The 21,673-nt window shown below is 40.9% G+C and overlaps 2 protein-coding genes across 3 annotated transcripts in view; both read right to left on the minus strand.

The window, feature by feature from the left end:
- Positions 1 to 16,416, minus strand: part of LOC111966765 (cAMP-dependent protein kinase inhibitor gamma-like) — a 34,410-nt gene extending 17,994 nt beyond the window's left edge. The window contains exon 1 of the mRNA XM_023991680.2: positions 16,237 to 16,416. The gene's annotated coding sequence lies outside the window, so the exon portion shown is untranslated. The remainder of the gene's footprint in view (positions 1 to 16,236) is intronic.
- A 1,387-nt stretch (positions 16,417 to 17,803) lies between these two features.
- On the minus strand, positions 17,804 to 21,673 carry LOC111966766 (alpha-tocopherol transfer protein-like). Of its 2 annotated transcripts, none has more exons than XM_023991683.2 (6): positions 21,595 to 21,673; positions 20,819 to 21,104; positions 20,364 to 20,545; positions 19,727 to 19,920; positions 19,424 to 19,534; positions 17,804 to 19,146 (listed from the first exon to the last, which is right to left on the minus strand). In XM_023991683.2, exons 2-6 carry the CDS (start codon positions 21,094 to 21,096, stop codon positions 18,862 to 18,864), a joined length of 1,050 nt encoding a protein of 349 aa, XP_023847451.1. In that variant the 5' UTR covers positions 21,097 to 21,104; positions 21,595 to 21,673; the 3' UTR covers positions 17,804 to 18,861. The 2 variants fall into 2 exon arrangements, with proteins under 2 accessions (XP_023847451.1, XP_023847452.1); XM_023991684.2 differs by having other exon boundaries at positions 21,599 to 21,672.

Consider the following 21,673-nt stretch of genomic DNA (forward strand, 5'->3'; position numbering starts at 1 on the left):
AACGTTTTGGGCAGCCTTCCACAAGCTTCCCACAATAAGTTGGGTGAATTTTGGCCCATTCCTCCTGACAGAGCTGGTGTAACTGAGTCAGGTTTGCTCACAGAAACGTTCTGTCCAAAAATGATGCAGAAAAATTAATCCATGCTTTTGTTACTTCTAGGTTAGACTACGGCAATGCTCTACTTTCCAGCTACCCGGATAAAGCACTAAATAAACTGCAGTTAGTGCTAAATACGGCTGCTAGAATCCTGACTAGAACCCCAAAATTGTATCATATTACTCCAGTGCTAGCCTCCCTACACTGGCTTCCTGTTAAGGCAAGGGCTGATTTCAAGGTTTTACTGCTATCCACTCCACAAATTTCTTGCTAACAAACTATAGTTTTGGCAAGTCGGTTAGGACATCAACTTTGTGCATGACACAAGTAATTTTTACAACAATTGTTTACAGACAGATTATTTCACTGTATCACAATTCCAGTGGGTCAGAAGTTTACATACACTAAGTTGACTGTGCCTTTAAACAGCTTGGAAAATTCCAGAAATGATGTCATGGCTTTAGAAGCTTCTGATAGGCTAATTAACATAATTTGAGTCAATTGGAAGTGTACCTGTGGATGTATTTCAAGGCCTACCTTCAAACTCAGTGGCTCTTTGCTTGACATCATGTGAAAATCCAAAGAAATCAGCCAAGACCTCAGAAAAACAATTGTAGACCTCCATAAGTCTGGATCAACCTTCGGAGCAATTTCCAAATGTCTGAATGTACCACGTTCATCTGTACAAACAATAGTACGCAAGTATAAACACCATGGGACCACGCAGCCGTCATACCGCTCAGGAAAGAGACGCATTCTGTCTCCTAGAGATGAACGTGCTTTGGTGCAAAAAGTGCAAATCAATCCCAGAACAAAGCAAAGGACCTTGTGAAGATGCTGGGAGGAAACAGGTACAAAAGTATCTATATCCACAGTAAAACGGGTCCTATATCGACAGAACCTGAAAGGCTGCTCAGCAAGGAAGAAGACACTGCTCCAAAACCACCATAAAAAAGACAGACTACGGTTTGCAACTGCACATGGGGACAAAGATCGTACTCTTTGGAGAAATGTCCTCTGGTCTGATGAAACAAAAAAAAACTGTCTGGCCATAATGACCATTATGTTTGGAGTAAGAAGGGGGAGGCTTGCAAGCCGAAGAACACCATCCCAACCGTGAAGCACGGGGGTGGCAGCATSATGTTGTAGGGGTGCTTTGTTGCAGGAGGGATTGGTGCTCTTCACAAAATAGATGGCATCATGAGGGAGAACAATTGTGTGGATATATTGAAGCAACATCTCAAGACATCAGTCAGGAAGTTAATGCTTGGTCGCAAATGGGTCTTCCAAATGGACAATTACCCCAAGCATACTTCCAAAGTTGTAGCAAAATGGCTTAAGGACAACAAAGTCAAGGTATTGGAGTGGCCATCACAAAGTCCTGGCCTCAATACTATAGAATATTTGTCGGCATAACTGAAAAAGTGTGTGCGAGCAAGGAGGCCTACATCCTGACTCAGTTACACCAGCTCTGTCAGGAGGAATGGGTCAAAATTCACCAAACTTATTGTGGGAAACTTGTAGAAGGTTACCCGAAACATTTGACCTATATTAAATAAGTTAAAGGAAATGCTACCAAATACTAATTGAGTGTATGTAAACTTCTGACCCACTGGGAATGTGATGAAAGTTTGAAATAAATTATTCTCTCTACTATTATTCTGACATTTCACATTCTTAAAATAAAGTGGTGATCCTAACTGACCTAAGACAGGGAATTTTTACTAGGATTAAATGTCAGGTATTGTGAAAACTGAGTTTAAATGTATTTGGCTAAGCTGTATGTAAACTTCCCACTTCAACTGTATGTATCAAGGCAACATCTAGACGTTATCAATTGTAGTTATTTATTGTGTAGCTGCTATCCTACAAATTACCAGGTTGGCTGCCACCGCCGACATGACCGTGATACCCAGTATGAAGCACCCTACTGACCGTGATACCCAGTTATGAAAGCACCCTACTGACCGTGATACCCAGTATGAAGCACCCTACTGACCGTGATACCCAGTATGAAGCACCCTACTGACCGTGATACCCAGTATGAAGCACTCTACTGACCGTGATACCCAGTATGAAGCACCCTACTGGTCACCGGCTTTGGACTCGTCATGCAGCCACGCAAAACGGTCTTAAGTGGCAACAAATCTGCCCAATAAGCTAAATCACTTTCCATACACCAAATCCTTGACACACCCACACTCCGATCACCATATTGGGCTGCAGCCAACCATACTCAGGAATCACACCTGTGTGGAAGCACCTGCTTTCAATATACTTTGAATCCCTCATTTACTCAAATGTTTCCTTTATTTTTGCCAGTTACTGTACCTGTAGAGATCTACAGTTCAGATACTCCTCTATAGAGCCAACCAACAGCATAATTATATTTCTCCTCCTTTCCCTGGGAATTATTGTAGAGATGGCCTCATCCATTTCTGACACTGGCTTGCCAAGCTGCAATCCCACACAGCTGCATCGTTGCCTCTAACCTTGTGCTCTCCCACAAATCTACCAGGATGTGGATGCAGGGGTCCTGTGATTCAATTTGCTGAGTAGAAAATGAGAAGAGTTGAAGTAAAAGCATAACATTCCCCATTAGTAGCTAGCTTTAAAAATCAGCAGACTTGGGTAATCATTATGGTTTGCAGAGGAGGCTGGTGGGAGGAGCTATAGGAAAACAGGCTAATTGAAATAGCTGGAAYGGAATTAATGGAACCGAGTCAAACATGTGGTTTCCAAATATGGTATAAATAATGAAACCAGCTCTGCACTAATTCAGGGTTGGGTAAATTACTTACTAAATTAAATMTTTTACGATTACTAGTTACCTGTTCAAAATTATAATCAGTAATGTAACTTTTGGATTACCCAAAATCAGTAACTAATCGGATTACCTTCCCCTTAAAGGCCCAGTGCAGTCCAAAACATGTTTTTTTCTGTGTTTTATAAAGTATATATTTACACACTGAGGAAGGAATACTATGGTGAAAATTATGATAATGCGATAAGAGCCGTTGGAAAACACTGCCTGAAATTTCAGCCTGTTTTGGTGGAATGGAGTTTTGGCCTGCCTGGTGAATTGGTTAATAGACCAATAAGAATTTCCAAACCTCTGCCAATAACAGCTACTTTTTTTATATTGTTTTACTCAAACCAATCCCAGACAGCCCTAGCAAAATTCTTGTTTGAGAAATTGCGCTTTGCTAAGAAGCTGTTTATTTTTGACCATTTTAATTGAAAACAATCACAGAGTTGTGACGTGACTATCATTAATGTGATGACTGTTATTCATTGAATAATAACCTACTACGTTTAATTATTACGCTATTAAATTAGTCATGTAACAATTAACTCATTAGGAATTTAGGGCACCACGGGAAAAGTTTATTTAACGAGTTACCGTCTCCAGAATGAACTTAAAACAACAATAAATCCCTAGTGGACAAACAAAATGACTCTTGTTACACTAGATGGAGATTTAAAGAGAGAGCAGGAGAGAAAGACAAGCAACACTTGGATATATTTGTAAACTACGCTTAGTTTAGCACTAATACCTTGCCCCGAACTGCCGTTCCTTTGGGTAAGAAGTAATGTAATGATGTATTTACGCGCTGAAGGTCTTCCTGGTGTGTCTCTGTTGGGCCCTCTGATGGCCTTGTCTTTCGTTCTCAGGTTTAAATCTCTGATTGTCCACAAGAGGTCACAATGTCCTTAGTTGTCTGTGTACTTGCACTCGTTCTGGAAGAGTGGTCTCCTGAGGACGGCTAAYCAGCCGATGATCCCAGAGTGGTGATGAAAGCAGTGTAGGCAACGATCATTTGAGGAGAATAACTGGATGGTCCTACTTAAATTCACCTTCTTAGATACTCCTACTCAACCGTAGCATTGATTGTTAAGAGGTTCTTTTGTCTTCAATCTCGTGTTGCGTTTTGGGGGTCGCATCTATCTTAGCCCACACTGCAGCTGTGGTCCGTTTTAGTCTGATGTGTTAATTCTTAACTCAAATGCTTTATACCCTCGGGTAAAAAGTGCGCACGCTCTCTGGGTTCCCTGGTGCAGTAAAAAAAAATCGTTATAACATCTTCATGCACCTTTTAATAACATCACAAAATAGACATATTTTCCATATTCCATCTCTCATCATTCCCAATATTCCAATATTGAAATATATTGTYCCAGTGTCCATGGTTTGATGTTGTAGTTTAGGGCGGAAAACTCTTTGTAAGACACAAAGACATTCCAGTCACCCAAACTAGGCCCCTAAAGGAATCGTCTGCTGCGTATGGTTTACGATCGACGTGCGGCGTCATAAAACCCTCCACATCCATCACTCTTCCCCCTCTGCGGAAGAGAGAGAGAGCTCTGTAGAGCTGATCCACTGYAACCTGATCTTCTGGATCCTCACAGGAGAGTCATAACAACAGTAAGGTAATTATAACCCAGAAATGATATTGAGATAAAAACAGCTGCATTTGACCTTTAACCTGTTTGGGATAGGGGGCAGCATTTCAACGTTTGGATGAAAAGCATGCCCAGAGTAAACTACCTGCTACTCAGTCCCAGTTGCTAATATATGCATATTATTAGTAGATTTGGATAGAAAACACTATGAAGTTTCTAAAACTGTTTGAATGATGTCTGTGCGTATAACAGAACTCATATGGCAGGTGAAAACCTGAGAAAAATCCAACCAGGAAGTGGGAAATCTGAGGTTTGTAGTTTTTCAACTCTTTGCCTATCGAATATACAGTGTCTATGGGGTCAAATTGCACTTCCTAAGGCTTCCACTAGATGTCAGTCTTTAGAACATTGTTTGATGCTTCTACTGTGGGGGCRAATGAGAGGGGATTGAGTAAGGTCTCTCCCAGAGTGCCATGAGCTGACCATGCGCRTTCACGTGAGAGTTAGCTTGAGTTCCATTGCATTTCTGAAGACAAAGGAATTCTCCGGTTGGAACATTATTGAAGATTTATGATAAAAACATCCTAAAGATTGATTCAATACTTCGTTTGACATGTTTCTATGAACTGTAATATGACTTTTTTGACTTTTCGTCTTAACTAGGCGATCGCGCATTGAGCATTTGGATTACTGGGCTATAATTCTGTGCATGTATCTTTTATCAAAGTTTATTATCAGTATTTCTGTAAATTGATGTGGCTCTTTGCAAATTCACGGGATGTTTTGGAGGCAAAGCCAAATGTAAACTGAGGTTTTTGGATATAAATATGAACTTGATCGAACAAAACATACATGTATTGTGTAACATGTTGTCCCGGGAGTGTCATCTGATGAAGAATAATAAAGGTTAGTGATTCATTTTMTCTCTATTTCTGCTTTTTGTGACTCCTCTCTTTGGTTGGAAAATGGCTGTATGCTTTCTGTGACTAGTTGCTGACCTAACATAATGATATGTTCTGCTTTCGACGAAAATGCTTTTTGAAATCGGACACGGTGGTTGGATTAATGAGAAGTTTATCTTTAAAATGGTGTCTAATACTTGTATGTTTGAGAAATTTTAATTATGAGATTTCTGTTGATTGAAATCTTTCGTGGGAATTAACGGGAATATATGCAAATGAATACCATTTAAATGTAGATGTTTTTTGCATTGGATATATTTACCATATCAAATGGAGACAAAATCATAAACCTTTTACCTTATCATAAGTAGACAATTGCAAATGATTAAATCCTTCCAATAGAAAAACAATTTAGTTACAAATTGAACTTTAATTAAATGAGTTGACTCTTCACATGGAATGATTTCACTGAACAACAAAAGGGAATATTGAATGATCCATCGCATCTCCTAAAAACGTTTTCAACATACATCTGTAAAATGATAGAAACTAAAGTCTTGAAACTAAAGCTTTGGTTGTCTTTCTCTAAGGCTTCCATGTCTTCTCCCTGGACCTTCTCAATGTCCACCTCTTGAACATCAGACTCTGAGGCCTCATCTTCACTGTCACTTTCCAACCTTGAGGATGGCTCGTTGTCAGGCTCAAAAAGCCAAAAATTTGCCCGGATGGCCACCAATTGCGTGCTTTGGTGTGCGTGKWCCCAAACAAGGACCAGTTGCGCTCTGAGGTGGCTGATGTTGGTGGKATTTGGAGGATGATGGAGTCAACAGGGGAAAGATCCTCAGATCCACAAAGTCCCTTCCACCAGGTGGCTGATGAGATATGTTGGCATGTTTCATCTCCATCCCAAAGCCCTTACTTGGAAGTGTACTTCACCAGACTGCCAAGAACCTTCCCCTCATCCAGGCCAAGGTGGCGAGACACAGTAGTGATGCCACCATAGGACTTGTTGATCTCTGCACCAGACAGGATGCTCTTACCAGCATACTTGGGGTCCAACATGTACGCTGCGGCGTGGATGGGCTTCAGGCAGAAGTCTTCACGCTTTTTGATGCATTTCAGAACTGCAATTTCCTCTGCTTGGAGCAACAGTTAAGTGGGCAGGGCAGTACGGATTTCTTCTCGAACATCTGCAAGCAGTCTGAACATCAGACAGGATGGCATTGTCTCCCTCAATCCGTGCAATGGCTAATGCTATAGCTTTCAGGAGTTTCAGGTTGCTTACCACTCTCTCCCAAAATACATCACCCAGGAGGATACTCTTGATGGGGCTGTCCATATCAGCAGACTGTGATATGGCCATTTCTTAGAGACTCCTTCCCCTCCAGGAGACTGTCAAACATGATGGCAACACCACCCCAACGGGTGTTACTGGGCAGCTTCAATGTGGTGATCTTATTCTTCTCACTTTTCTCAGTGAGGTAGATTGCTGCTATGCTGCTATATATGATCCTTACCTAACATACCTAACCATTTCCTTGGCTCTCTTGTAGAGGATCCATTGTTTTCAGTGCCATGATGTCCTTGCGGAGCAGATTCAATGCATGAGCAGCACAGCCAATGGGTGTGCTGTGAGGGTAGGACTCCTCCACTTTAGACCAAGCAGCCTTTATGTTCACAGCATTGTCTGTCATCAGTGCAAATACCTTCTGTGGTCCAAGGTCATTGATGACTGCCTTCAGCTCATCTGCAATGTAGAGACCAGTGTGTCTGTTGTCCTTTGTGTCTGTGCTCTTGTAGAATACTGGTTGAGGGGTGGAGATGTAGTTAATTATTCCATTCCCACGAACATTCAACCACCCATCAGAGATTATTGCAATAGTCTGCTTTCTCTATGATTTGCTTGACCTTCACTTGAACTCTGTTGAACTCTGCATCCAGCAAATGAGTAGATAAAGCATGTCTGGTTGGAGGGGTGTATGCTGGGTGAAGAACATTTAGAAMTCTCTTCCAATACACATTGCCTGTGAGCATCAGAGGTGAACCAGTTGCAGACACAGCTCGAGCAAGACATTCATCAGCATCTCTCTGACTACGTTCCTCCATCGAGTCAAAAAAACATCTGATTCCAGGAAGACCATGACTACGTTCCTCCATTGAGTCAAAAAAACTTCTGATTCCAGGAGGACCATGAGCTGTTGCTATCGATAAGGTGTCTGATTCATCATTTTCACCTCGAATAGAAGTAGAGGAACTTTTGTCAGAGGTTGCTTGTTGTGAGCGCTGTGGGAACTTTATGCACTTGGCCAGATGAATCTGCATCCTTGTTGCATTCTTCACATATGATTTGACACAGTATTTGCAAATGCACACAGCTTTTCTTTCTACATTAGCTGCAATGAAATGTCTCCACACATCAGATAGTGCCCGTGGCATTTTCCTGTAAAGATTAGAAAAAAAAGAATTTAAAAAACTAATACAATTTCATGTACAGATAAATAGTTAACTAGTTAACCTGTTGAGGACAGAGGGCGCTGTTTTCACTTTGGGGGAAAATCGTGCCCAATTTAAACGGCCTCGTACTCAATTCTTGCTCGTACAATATGCATATTATTATTACTATTGGATAGAAAACACTCTAGTTTCTAAAACCGTTTGAATTATATCTGTGAGTAAAACAGAACTCATTTTGCAGCAAACTTCCTKATCAGGAAGTGGARAATCTGAAAACGATGCTCTGTTCTAGGGCCTGCCTATAAATGGGCTTGATACGTATTAGTATACATGCACGTCATACACCTTCCACTAGATGTCAATAGTCAGTGAGAGAAGAAATGGAGTGTTTATCTTGGTCTGAGGTGKAATAAAAGCTCTTGGCATGACGTGTCACCCATTTCCTGTTTTCTGGAAAGCGCGAGAAGGAGCCTGGGATTGCCTTCTGGAAAGCTGTCGTTATAGACCACTAATATCTCCGGCTTTGATTTTATTTGATAAATGTGACAATATCATCGTAAAGTATGTTTTTTCAATATAGTCTTATTAGATTATTGAAATTTTTTCGGGACGTTAGGCGTGTTGCGTTGTGTGCCTTTGTTCAGGAAGGAGAGCTTCGCGCTACTTTGCTAGCTTTCCGTGCTAATTGACTGGAGAAGAGGACGTTCTAAAACCAAACAACGATTGTTCACGACAAAGGACCCCTTGTACAACATTCTGATGGAAGATCATCAAAAGTAGGACCCATTTTATGATGCTATTTCATATATCTGTCGAACATGTGTACTATTAGGTAGCGCCCAGATTTTGGGCACGCTCTCGCTATAACATAAGCTGGATGTCGTAATGAAGTTATTTTTAGAATTCTAACACGGCGATTGCATTAAGAACTAGTGTATCTATCATTTCCTATACAACATGTATTTTTTAGTCATGTTTATSAATAGTTATTTGGTCAAAATAGGTGAGTTTTAGAAAAATATCCGCACATTCTGGGAAAAAGATGCTACGTTAGCACAATGTATAACCACTGATTTCAGCTCTAAATATGCACATTTTCGAACAAAACATAAGTGTATGTATAACCTGATGTTATAGGACTGTCATCTGATGAAGGTTTATGAAGGTTAGTGAAAATTAATATCTTTTGCTGGTTTATTCGCTATCGCTAACGTGCCTTGATGAATGAATGCGGTAGTGTGGTAGGCTATTGTAGTAAGCTAATATAATGCTATATTGTGTTTTCGCTGTAAAACACTTAAAAAATCGGAAATATTGGCTGGATTCACAAGATGTTTGTCTTTAATTTGCTGTACACCATCGATTTTTCAGAAATGTTTTATGACGAGTATTTAGGTATTTCACGTTGGTCTCTATAATTACTCTGGCTGCTTCGGTGCTATTTTTGACGGTAGCTGTGATGGTAGCTGCAATGTAAAACTGATTTATACCGCAAATATGCACATTTTTCGAACAAAACATCGATTTATTGTGTAACATGTTATAGGACTGTCATCTGATGAAGTTGTTTCTTGGTTAGTTTGGTTGGATCTTGGTTAGTTATGTTGGTTTTGTGCATGCTACCTGTGCTGTGAAAAATGTCTGTCCTTTTTTGTATTTGGTGGGGGGCTAACATAAATATACGTGGTGTTTTCGCTGTAAAACATTTTAAAAGTCGGACATGTTGGCTGGATTCACCAGATGTGTATCTTTCATTTGCTGTATTGGACTTGTTAATGTGTGAAAGTTAAATATTTCTAAAAAATATTTTTTGAATTTCGCGCTCTGCCTTTTCAGTGGAATGTGGGAGGAGTTCCGCTAGCGGAACCCCGGAGCCAGACAGGTTAAAAAATATAAAATAAATGCATTTATGCCATATAAAATGTATTCACGCCACCCAGTATTGTAATCAAAACTTACCAGAAAGCATGTAGTCCTTGGTTCAGACAGTGTAGTAGTGTGGGATCAACAGCATCTCATTAGTGTGCAAGATCTTGAGAATCAGCTGTACATGTGATGGAAGAATGCACTGTGCATGCAGAGGGTTACAATTCCATTGAATTGGGGATAGTTTAACCAAAATATGCCACAAGACCTAGAATTGCCTTATGTGTATCCCACAAAAAAAGGTTCATCGTTAKAAGCTAACTTTTTTGATGAGTTTTAGCAATATTCCCAAAATACCCGGTCTTAACTTCCCATGGAAAATGTACGGAAATTTAACAGATAGTTTCCAACCCTYTGCAACCCTAAACGTAACTGATTAGTTTGTTTTTTGTAATCAGATTTCATGTAACTGATTAAATGCACTTGTTAYTCCCCAACCCTGAATGTAGCAAATTAAAATTATGGAGCAATTAAATCTGCGTTGCTAGTTGGTTACCCACACATGTTAATGGGATATTAACGTTGATCATTAACGTTATTCTAAGAGGGACTCAATCATACCCACTTATCCTTCATTCTTTTACATGTCCTTAAATGACTAAGCCCACACTGTTATTTTGCTAAACCAATAAACATCTTGACTTACTAAAAACCCAAAGTGAAGGGTAATATGAAAATCATATGGTGCACGACAAATGAAAGACAAGGAGTTAATTCGGATCAAAACTAATAAAAAATCTATGGTCTATAGATGAGTGTGTGTGTGTGTGTGTGTGTGTGTGTGTGTGTGTGTGTGTGTGTGTATGCCTGCGTGTCTATAATATAATTGTGCATAAGTATTCTTCTCTTCCTGACAGTCACTTGGTCACAAGAAAGAAAGGGTGGTTCCCAGCCAGGGATGGAGCTAAAAAACAAACGTCCTATAGCCTAGTCTAACTACAGAGCATGGAACATGGTTAGAGGTCAGTGGAGTACTGAGTAGGCGACTACTGACAAAAAACTCAGCCTGCAAATGTGTAAACACATCTCCCATAATTAGAGAGGGAGTAGAAGACGTATAATGCCCATTAATAGTTATGAATGTACACATAAATGCTGGATATTTCTATAGATTGGAGATTGATATAGAGCAACCAATTGCTTTACGCATTTTAGACTGAGGTCTGTGGGCACTATGCTTATAGTTCTGGATCGCTTCTCTCCGTCCAGTAACATATATTGTATTGTGTAAGATAGTCCTGAATACTAGGGATGCACTGACATGACATTTTTGGCCGATACCGATATCCAATATTTAAAATTTTAGCGGCCTTTTAAGCATTCTTGTACAGTTAAATAGTTAACACACACAGCGGTCTAAGGCACTGCATCTCAGTGCAAGAGGCATCACTATAGTCCCTGGTTTGAATCCAGGCTGTCTCACATCCGGCCGTGATTGGGAGTCGCATAGGGCGGCGCACAATTGGTCCAGCGCCGTCTGGGTCTGGCAGTCATTGTAAATAAGAATTTGTTCTTAAATTACTTGCCTAGTTAAATAAAGGTCACACACACACACAAAAAAAAAGTTATTTTGATGGCATTTACATTTCCCCATTACCAGTAAAACAATCAAAACCTTTTCTTTTTTTTCACTTAATTGCTGTGCTGTTACATTGTTAATTTGTTCAGTCATTTCATTCTCAACCAGGATTTCCTTATACATGTCAAGCAGTGAAGTTTCAGCTGTCTGTCTGTCCATGGCCTCTCTTCCTCGGTACGCACTGTCACTGTGTCCGTTTCCATCTTGTCCAGCTGTGTATGTAACATTTCATGTAAACCCTGTTTCTTGTCTGCGTCAAAGTAGCGACACTGTAAAGATGCTCAGAGAGAATGCCACGAATCGCTTGTTCACAGCCTCAAGTACTTTTGTAAATTTAACCACACGGTCTGTATTTGCAGTTTTGTTGAGCAGCCGTTTCAATGCCATGACAGAGGGTATCACATCTGCTGCAGACGCAGTTGATGAGCTTATTTCTCMAGTCAGTTKTTTGAATGGCGCTARGAGTGTGTTCATGTTGCCAAGTTTCAAACATTGTCAAATGCCACTGAAATGGCAGCAGCGGTATGAGAACCAGCACATTCTTGAGCATGCAATACGGCTTTCCTCCATATGAAATCCTCATCGACCCACTGTGCGGTCAGACTCAGCATGCTCATGTGGCTGACATCGCTGGTCCAAATGTCAGTCGTGAAGCTAATAGCAGTGACACCCATAACATGTAGCTCATAGATGTATGTTTCAACAATACTGTAACTCCGGTAGGGCAACATCTGAAAAATAGTGTGTACCGGGGCTTGACCAGTCGGCGAAAGCCAACGTCATCCACAACAGAGGACGGTTGATTGTCAAGGGCAATAAATTCCATTATCTTGGCATTAACGGGTTTTGCCTTTGAGTTGTATCGCTGAAATGTTCTTACTTTCAAATGACTGCGCGACTTTAACTAGTTGTTGGAAGTGTGCGCTTAGTATTTTTCTGCTTTTGTTCTGTGTAGCGCTGTATTTTCGTGGCGTCATTACGTCATCTACCTATGTTATATAGGTATGCACGTCAGCTTTGACATCGGTTTTGCATATCGGCGTTAAACTAGATATCGGGCCGATGTTGGCATTTTTAGCTAATATCGTCCGATTCTGATATGCTCACGGATATATCTTGCATCCCTACTGAATACTCTTAATTGGCAGCAGGTAGCTGGCCAATGGTCGCTGGTTTGAATCCCCATGCCCCGACTAGGTGAAAAATCTATTGATGTGCCCTTGAGCAAGGCACTTAACCCTAATTGCGCCTGTAAGTCGCTCTGGATAAGCACATCTGCTAAATGACAAATGTAATAGTATGACAACTGTAGAGTCAGTGGCACAACACATCAGTAGGAGTTGGCAAGATAGCCCAACCAGATCTGGGACCAGACACAAAAATAATGTACTTCCTGAAGGAAGCAAGTGATAACTACAAGATGATAAAACAACCATACACAACTAAACCTTACAACCGGCCCGTATCCCCAACCCAACGAAACATACATTTCTCACTCATCCAGAGTACCGTATTCAATCTTAATTTTTCCATTGCTAATAATGTTATTGGCCACTATCAATACAACAGCAGACATCCATTAGCTAAAGGGAAAGTTGGAGGAAGGAGAGTGAGGCTGGTAGTGCCACTGCTGCACTGCAGATATACAGTACATGACCTCATTATTGTTGATCCATGAAGCCTTGAAGCTGCAATATGTAACTTTTTTGGTCTTTTTTCCCCGTCATTTAGTTTCAGTGTTGTACACCAGCTTCAAACAGCTGAAAATACAATATTTTTGGTTATTGAAAATACAATTCACAGCGGTTTAGATGGTACAATGATTCTCTACACTTTACTTGCTTGTTTTGTCACAAACTGAAATTAGGTGAACTATTAGAATTTTAGCAGCCAGGAAATGGCAGAGCGATTTCCGCATAGTGCACCTTTAAATAACTATCTGCATGATAAAAAAAAATGTAAATGTTTTTCGACCCTGGTCCTACAGGTGTGTACAGGTTTATGTGCAAGCTCATATCAACTGATTCAGCTAATGGTATTGTTTGTCAGGTGTTTGTGCTGCCGGGCTTGAACAAAACCCTGAAAATACACATAGTATCCCTACAGGACCATCAGAAACATGTCGAGAGGTTTTTAAACTAGAAACCAAACCGAACCGATGAAGACTACCTGAACTCAAATTTTCAATTAAGTTACAGTTTGCACTAAAGCAGGTATTCCCAAACTGAGGTACAAGTAGGGTAAGCGCAATGTCTTCGGGGGTACGCCAAATAAAAATGTGATTCATATTTTAAAAATATATATTTTCCAAATGGGGCATTTGGTTGTTTTTTTCCCCTCCCTGAGTAGACTCGTTTCACTGGCAAAAATGTAATTAAGCCATCTAGTGTTCAGCGAAATAACAACAATGTCAAATAACTAACATCCAATCACATGAACCATTACTCTCCGCGGGAAACCTTCACTCTTGCGCAGACATTTAGAAACGAAACATGACAATTTGAAAAATAATCCATGGGAGTTTTTTGAACGAGAATAAAGACAACTTTCGAGTAGTAAGACAAAAGCAACAGATACCATTAATAAGAAGGGGCTAGAAGTGTCTTATGTGGTGAGCTACCTAGTGGCTAGGACAGGCAAGCCCCATACTATTGTGGAGGACTTAATTCTTCCTGCTGCTGCAGATATGGCTGGGACAATGCTGGGGGAAAAGGCCAAAAAAACTATACAGACAATGCCTTCCTCAAACAACACTGTCCCACAACGCATCAGTGACATGGCAGGAGATGTTTTGAAACAATTACTGCTTCGCATACAAGCCAGTGAATTCTATGCGTTACAGCTGGATGAGTCAACAGACATGGCGGGCCTGGCAAGGCTCCTGTTATATGTCTGTTACGTTTATGGGGGGTCAATTAAGGAAGACATCCTCTTCTGCAAACCACTGGAATCCAGGACAACAGGAGAGGATAAAGTACTGGACGGACAGCTTTGTGACATCAAAAAGACTTTGGTTGTTAAGATGTGTTGGTATCTGTACTGATGGCGCAAAAGCCATGGCAGGGAGACATAGTGGAGTGGAATGTGCCTGCAGGCAGTTGCTCCCGACGCCACTTGGGTACACTGCAGCATCCACTGAGAGGCTATTGCTGCCAAGCGAATGCCTGACAGCTTGAGATGTTTTGGATACTATAGTGAAAATGGTTAACTTTGTTAAAGCAAGGCCCCTGAACTCTCGTGGAACTTCTGCATTATGCAATAACATGGGCAGCGACCATGTAACGCTTTGACGCTGGTTATCAAGGGGGAAATTATTGACACGTTTGCGGGACAAACTTGAGGCTATGATTAAGAAGTTGGAGCTCTTTCCTGCCTGCATTAACAAGGACAACACACAGGTCTTTCCATCGTTCTATGATTTTGTGTGTGCAAATGAACTCAAGCTTACGGACAATGTCAAATGTGATATAGCGAAGCACCTGAGTGAGCTGGGTGCACAATTGCGCAGGTACTTTCCCGAAACGGACGGAACAAACAACTGGATTTGTTATCCCTTTCATGCCCTGCCTCCAGTCCACTTACCGATATCTGAACAAGAGAGCCTCATCTAAATTGCAACAAGCGGTTCTGTGAATATTTTATTTAAATCAGAAGCCACTGCCAGATTTCTGGATTGGCCTGCGCTCAGAGTATCCTGCCTTGGCAAATTGCACTGTTAAGACACTGATGCCCTTTGCAACCACGTACCTATGTGAGAGTGGATTCTCGGCCCTCACTAGCATGAAAACTAAATACAGGCACAGACTGTGTGTGGAAATGACTTAAGACTCTCTCCAATACAGCCCAACATTGCTGAGTTATGTGCATCCTTTCTAGCACACCATTCTCATTAACCTCTGGTGAGTTATTCACAATTTTCAATTAACAAATAAGGTTTTACATGTAAGATGGTAAAATAAAGAGCAGAATTGATTATTATTAGTGCCCTGGTCCTCTAAGATCTCTTTGTCACTTCTCATGAGCCGGGTTGTGACACAAACTCACACTCATTCTTATGTTTAATAAATGTATCGTATAGTGTGTGTGTGTGTGTGTGTGTGGCAGGCTTACAATGATGGCAATAAACAACATTTGAGAGTGCGCTGACCCTGGTGAGTTGGTACACAGCTGAAGGTTGAATGTTTGAAGGGGGTACAGGACTCTAAAAAGTTGGGGAACAACTGCTATAGACTACACCCCAGGCCCACTGCCCCCCCACCCCACCACCCACACACACTGTAGGGATAGTACTGCAGGCACGTCATGTTTCTGTTTCTGGGGGGGGGGGGTCTTTAATTACTGACCTTCATCAATTAAGTTAGAGGGTATTTGTTGAAATCCCTCTGTCAAGACCATTGTAAAAGGCATAAGAAAATGTGATAAAAAAGAAATTAAGTTAGACTATTTGGTTATTTCACAAGATCAGTTTTTGTTCTGATAAGTGAAATAATTAGCAGTAAACTGCTGAACTTGTCTAGGGCTATCTGTTGATACGCAAAACTGAAAGAGGTTGAATAAAAACGTGGAAGATAATGTTAAAATATTGGAGTAGCCCAATTTGTCCCAATTTCACATTCAAAATCGCCCAGAATAGGCAGTAGCCTATATTCCACCAGACGAGAACACCTACATTGTTCAAGTATAGATAGGCATTTCACTGGGCAAAGAACAAAATAAAACGTCCCTCAAGTGCCTAATGTTGGCAAGTTTGACGAACACACGACCTGCATCAATCAGAGCAAATTCCTCATAAACAAATGTGCATCCGCCGAGGTTGCGCGGCAACAGTCATTTTCACATATTGTTATAGTGTAACAAAAAGACAAATGACTAACCTTGATTCGATAGCCTTAATTATCCACTTGATACAATCGGATCAAACACCAATTCAGTTATCGGGCCCTTTTGCAACACGTAATGTAAATCTTACAGCGATGAAGTCTCATAAAGCAGTAATGTTTATCTGGCAACCTCCCGAAACAATGAGGGAAGGGTAGGTCTTCAAACAGCTGTTTCCAAAATGGAGTTAGCCATCCCACAGCCAATCAGACATCGTCTTGTGATCCAGGCTCACATTTCACTCGGCCTGAAACGTGAAACTCTTCATAACTTAAAATATGAAAACGAATAGAATGTGACAAAATTAAGCTTTCGACTAGGCCTAATTCTTAAATCGCATATGGCCTAAACGGCAGCCTACTAGGCAATCTGGGAATTGACTAAAATAGATAGTGTTCTGTTCTATAATTCTGTTCTATTCTACCCAATGAAACCATCCTCTGTACTGGACGTGTAGGCCTATGGTTTTGCAAAACACACATCTGAATTTGAAATGTGTTTATTCATCTACTGATCAATGCAGGCCTACTCTGAAATATGAAGAGACTGCAGACATGCTTTGACATCTTAGAAAAAGAAATTGATTAGCTAATTACAATATAACATTGTGGAATGTAACTTAATGACAAAATATWTTTTTTTAAACAATTTGGCCTTTCATAAAATARTGAATAAAATATGAACTCATGAGTATACAACACATTATGAACACCTGTTTCCATGACATTGAATGACCAGGTGAAAGCTATGATCCCTTATTGATGTCACTTGTTAAATCCACTTCAATCAGTGTAGATGAAGGGAAGGAGACAGGTTAAATAAGGATTTGCGCAACTCAATATTAGGAAGGTGTTCCTAATGTTTGGTATACTCTGTGTATATTGAGTGAGTTCATCTGCAAAATATAACCTAACCTCTAAATGGTCCATGGTAATAATAAAATATTTGGCACAATGACATAGMTCCAGTGTTGCTGGGTGGGTATCCCCATAGCTGGCTGATATTATTTTAATGGACAAAAAGTGTTTTTCTTTCAAAAACATTTCAAAGTGACCTCAAACTTTTGAACGGTAGTGTAGGTACACTGCCATGTCGGTACACTGTAGGCTTCGGCGCTCAGTAACGCAGACATTACAGGTCTTGAGTGGTTCAGGAAGAGCGTTGCGCCAGCAACGGCAAGTTCATGGGTTTCAATTCCAGCAGGAATTACATATACATGCTACAATTGTACGCTATCCACTCACTGCACTGTACGTTGCTTTGGATAAAAGTGGCATACTTGTATGATTACATACAAATTAAACCCCATTCATAACCCCTTGCATATCTATCATTATCAAAAATAGATTAAGGCAAAGTATGTGTCCTGTAACTACATGGTGTTTGAATATCACCATGCAGATGAAGAGCCTCAGTACATGTATTCTGTAACTACATAGTGTTGAATATCACCATGCAGATCGAAGAGCCTCAGTACTGTATCTGTAACTACATAGTTGTGAATATCACCATGCGATGAAGAGCCTCAGTACTGTATTCTGTAACTACATAGTGTTGAATATCACCATGCAGATAAGAGCCTCAGTACATGTATTCTGTAACTACATAGTGTTGAATATCACATGCAGATGAAGAGCCTCAGTACATGTATTCTGTAACTACATAGTGTTGAATATCACCATGCAGATAAAGAGCCTCAGTACGTGTATTCTGTAACTACATAGTGTTGAATATACCATGCAGATAAAGAGCCTCAGTACATGTATTCTGTAACTACATAGTGTTGAATATCACCATGCAGATAAGAGCCTCAGTACGTGTATTCTGTAACTACATAGTGTTGAATATCACCATGCAGATAAAGAGCCTCAGTACGTGTATTCTGTAACTACAGTGGTTGAATATACACATGCAGATGAAGAGCCTCAGTACGTGTATTCTGTAACTACATAGTGTTGAATATCACCATGCAGATGAAGAGCCTCAGTACGTGTATTCTGAGAAATTAAGGAGAAAGTGGAAGTGAGTGGCATTTCAAATGGGCACAGTTGAACGTCTTCCTCTATAGGAAATAAATCTTACAATGGAAATCAGAGCCGTTTTAAAACCAAGAGTCACAAACTACTAAATAAGTAAACATGCATTAGCAGCTCCTGTAACGCTTCCTTACCAGAACCTAAAGCTGCCTTATGCTTGGCCATGTGGAGTGTAGTAGGCCCCATATTCATTTTGATCTCAAAGGTAAAAACTGATGCTATATCAGCACTCCTACTCTGAGACACTTTTTGAATATGGGCCCAGACATCTCTTTAGCTCTTCCTGTAGTGATTTCTACTAAATAACTGTTGCTGCGTTTATACAGGCAGCCTTATTCTGATTGGTCAAAAGACCAATTAGTGAAAAACAATCAGATAAAAAAAATATCTGAYGTGATTGGTCAAAATAACAATTAGTGGAAAAAATAAACAGTGGTGTCCTCAGTCTGGTCCCAGATCTAGTTTTCTGTTTTACCAACTATGGTCAATGTCACATCAATGACCATAGGCGTTGGCAAGACAGCACAAACACATCTGGGACCAGGCTAGTGTCTTCATAGTAGCGAGAGGTGGTGGTGGTCATTATCAGTAACAGTAGTAGAGCTGAGAGCGTAGCCCCCTGAAGGTGTCGTCATCCCTGGCACCACCACCAGGCTGCTCCCCTTCAAACAGCATGGAGTCTGGGAGGACTACGCCCTCTAGAGGATCTGGCTGGCAGAACTCCACTATAAACTCCTCCTCAGAGTCCAGTAATGTCTTTGACCAGGTTGACATGTCAAGGTGTATGGCCACACCACCATACTCCTCTGGCAGGACGGATCGAGGAATGTTGCGGTGCAGAGAGCGCAGGTCTGACCCGTGGAGAACGTACTGTATGAAAAAATAAGGGAATTATGTTAGGCTGACGTCACACAATCACAAAGGAGCCTACAGTACTTCAAGAGGGCCTCTGCCCATGTTCATTTGATTAGGTTTATTCATAATGGCTTTAAAACACTTTGGAAATCACTGAAATCATATCACGACTGTTATACGAGATAAATGTAATCTGAATGCAGTGATCAAATTAGCAGGTTACCATGTACAGAAAAAGGAGGATATGAAGAAAGACTCCATATTATGTAAAAGACAAAGAAATGAAACTCACCCTCTCTGCCATCTTCTCCTTCAGAAAAGGCTTAATTATTGCAAAGATCCCTTTGAAAATCCGGGGCTCATTTATGATGTTAACAGCCTTGATTCTTATTGGGAAGCTATCCTGAAATCCAACATTACAATGTCTGTTATTGACAGAAGACACAAGCCACATCGAGGGTGTCATGTTTTCAACAAAACATATTTGATAAGATACATATTCTAGATAGATCTCAGTGTATTTTGATCATGCTGTCATGGGTGACATTATCAAAACTTAAATAACAGAACAATAACAAGGTCTTTGATGGCTTACCTGAAGGATGCTGACAACCTTCTTGGCCAGGAATGGGCCCGGATTGGATGCCTGGGACAAGCCCACCCCAGTGTAGTCTGCTAAGATGACGATCCCATTCACCTGAGTCTCCTCTGGCTGAATCAGCTTCTCCAGAGTCAGGTAAATGGCCCGGATGTTGTCCTCAAATGGATAATCATTTGCTTTCCATTTTCCTGTTGTAAAATAATGTATATTTAGTAACTCTGAAAAAGGCCAAGCATAGGACAATCTGAATCCGTTTTATCAAGGCTATTATCGGAAATGTTTTCAAGATAAAATAAAATAATATTATAGATGTTTATGGGCAGCTATTAGCACCTATGTCATGCATTATAGTGCATTATACATAGGTCATAAGGGATAGTAAGTAAATGCACTTACAATGCAGGTTTGGGTAAAGCAGACAACCAATTCCCGTCTTGTATGAATTAATAAAATATTATATTCTTCTATGAAGAGGGTGTTCATATAATGTATTATTATATTCTTCTATGAAGACAGTGTTCATATAAAGTATTTCCAAATAAAGATGAAAAAATTAGTTAGAGCGCTTCTAGGACATAAAACCCTTCTAGGACATAAAACGACAGTAGATAGTGTGAGCTAACACACTGACCAGGTCTGAGACAGAGGATGTAGCATCCATTATGGTCTGGATGGGGCAGAACAGTCAGGAAGCCCAGGTCTAACACATGTTTGACTGTGGAGGGCTTCAGGTCCTGGAAGACCTCGGGCCAGGCCCGCCGGCTGGTGTGGTAGTTGAGGAGCAGCTGCATGGCACGGTCATAGTCAAACTTCCTGGTGGATGGACAAGGAGACGGGACATCATTATGTAAGCTTCAAGATAGAACATCTTCAATAAGATGACACCAGGGCCCTTATTCATAAAGTGTCTTAGAGTATAAGTGCTGATATAGGATCAGCTTTGCCATTCCAATCATAATATGATTATATGGACAGGGGGGACCTGATCCTAGATCAGACCTCCTACTGTGAGACGCTTAAGGCCAGTTTCCTGGATCATTTTACAGAGAGCATTATGGGTAGTTACTGTAGTGCATCATGCTTTACCTGGCCCGTAGGAAGCGCAGGAGAAAGGCATCGTCCAGCCTGGTCCGGAGGTTAGGCTGCTCCTTCAGCACCATGTCCCTCAGGGCCTGCGCGTCTCTTAGCCTCCACTCTGGCTTCTCCTGTAGCTCCTCCCGGGCCTTGGCCACCAGCTCAGGAGTCAGAGTACAGGAGTAGACGGGCGGGGGAGGGCCAGGGAACCAGTGACCAGCTGCTGGTTGTTCCAGAGAAGGAGACCCAAGATCAATGTGCCTCATGGGCTCACTTTCTTCAGACATCATTTTGGCCACTACAATTTGTATGAATACCACATAAATGTCGGGATTAAACAACACAGCAGAAATATTCCTGGTACAAAAAAAAATGGATTGGAGAGCATCACAAGACCGTAGGACTTGCGAAATACCACAATTACCACTAGACACCGCTGAGGTCATCAGCAATTAGTCATACACTGTAGCCACACAATTGAGTGTATTCTCTAGTCTAGCAGACAGCAACAGCAGTGACCTAAACAAAATACATATCTTGAAAACATTGCCTTGTAAACATTTATGTATTTCTCATAATTTCTGATTTTGACAGCGCTGCACTCGTGAAGCTGAGGCTAGCTGCACGCCACTGCGGCTTCAGAATACCAACCGGAATGCCAATGGAATTAGTATTTCCAGGGTCGATTTTTTTTTGTAATATATCATAATTCCATGTCGATTTTCTGAACGTTTTATCAAGACAAATGCTTGCTTAATCATAACAGAAGCTGTTAACAACAAACCAACCTGCCTGTAGCAATCCGCGGACAGTTCCGGGTCCTGCGACATTTCTTCTCTCGTTGGAGAGTGTGATGAGCTGCGTCAC

Source organism: Salvelinus sp. IW2-2015, linkage group LG7, assembly GCF_002910315.2.
Source record: "Salvelinus sp. IW2-2015 linkage group LG7, ASM291031v2, whole genome shotgun sequence".
NCBI classification, from domain to species: Eukaryota; Metazoa; Chordata; class Actinopteri; order Salmoniformes; family Salmonidae; genus Salvelinus; species Salvelinus sp. IW2-2015.

Coding starts and splice junctions, on each gene's coding strand:
- LOC111966766 (XM_023991683.2), bottom strand. CDS start 21,096: ATGATGTCTGAAGAAAGTGAGCCCATGAGGCACATTGATCTTGGGTCT. Junction 19,535..19,726: donor AGGTTGTCAGCATCCTTCAG/GTAAGCCATCAA, acceptor GTTGGATTTCAG/GATAGCTTCCCAATAAGAAT. Junction 19,147..19,423: donor AGGAGAAGATGGCAGAGAGG/GTGAGTTTCATT, acceptor TTTTTCATACAG/TACGTTCTCCACGGGTCAGA.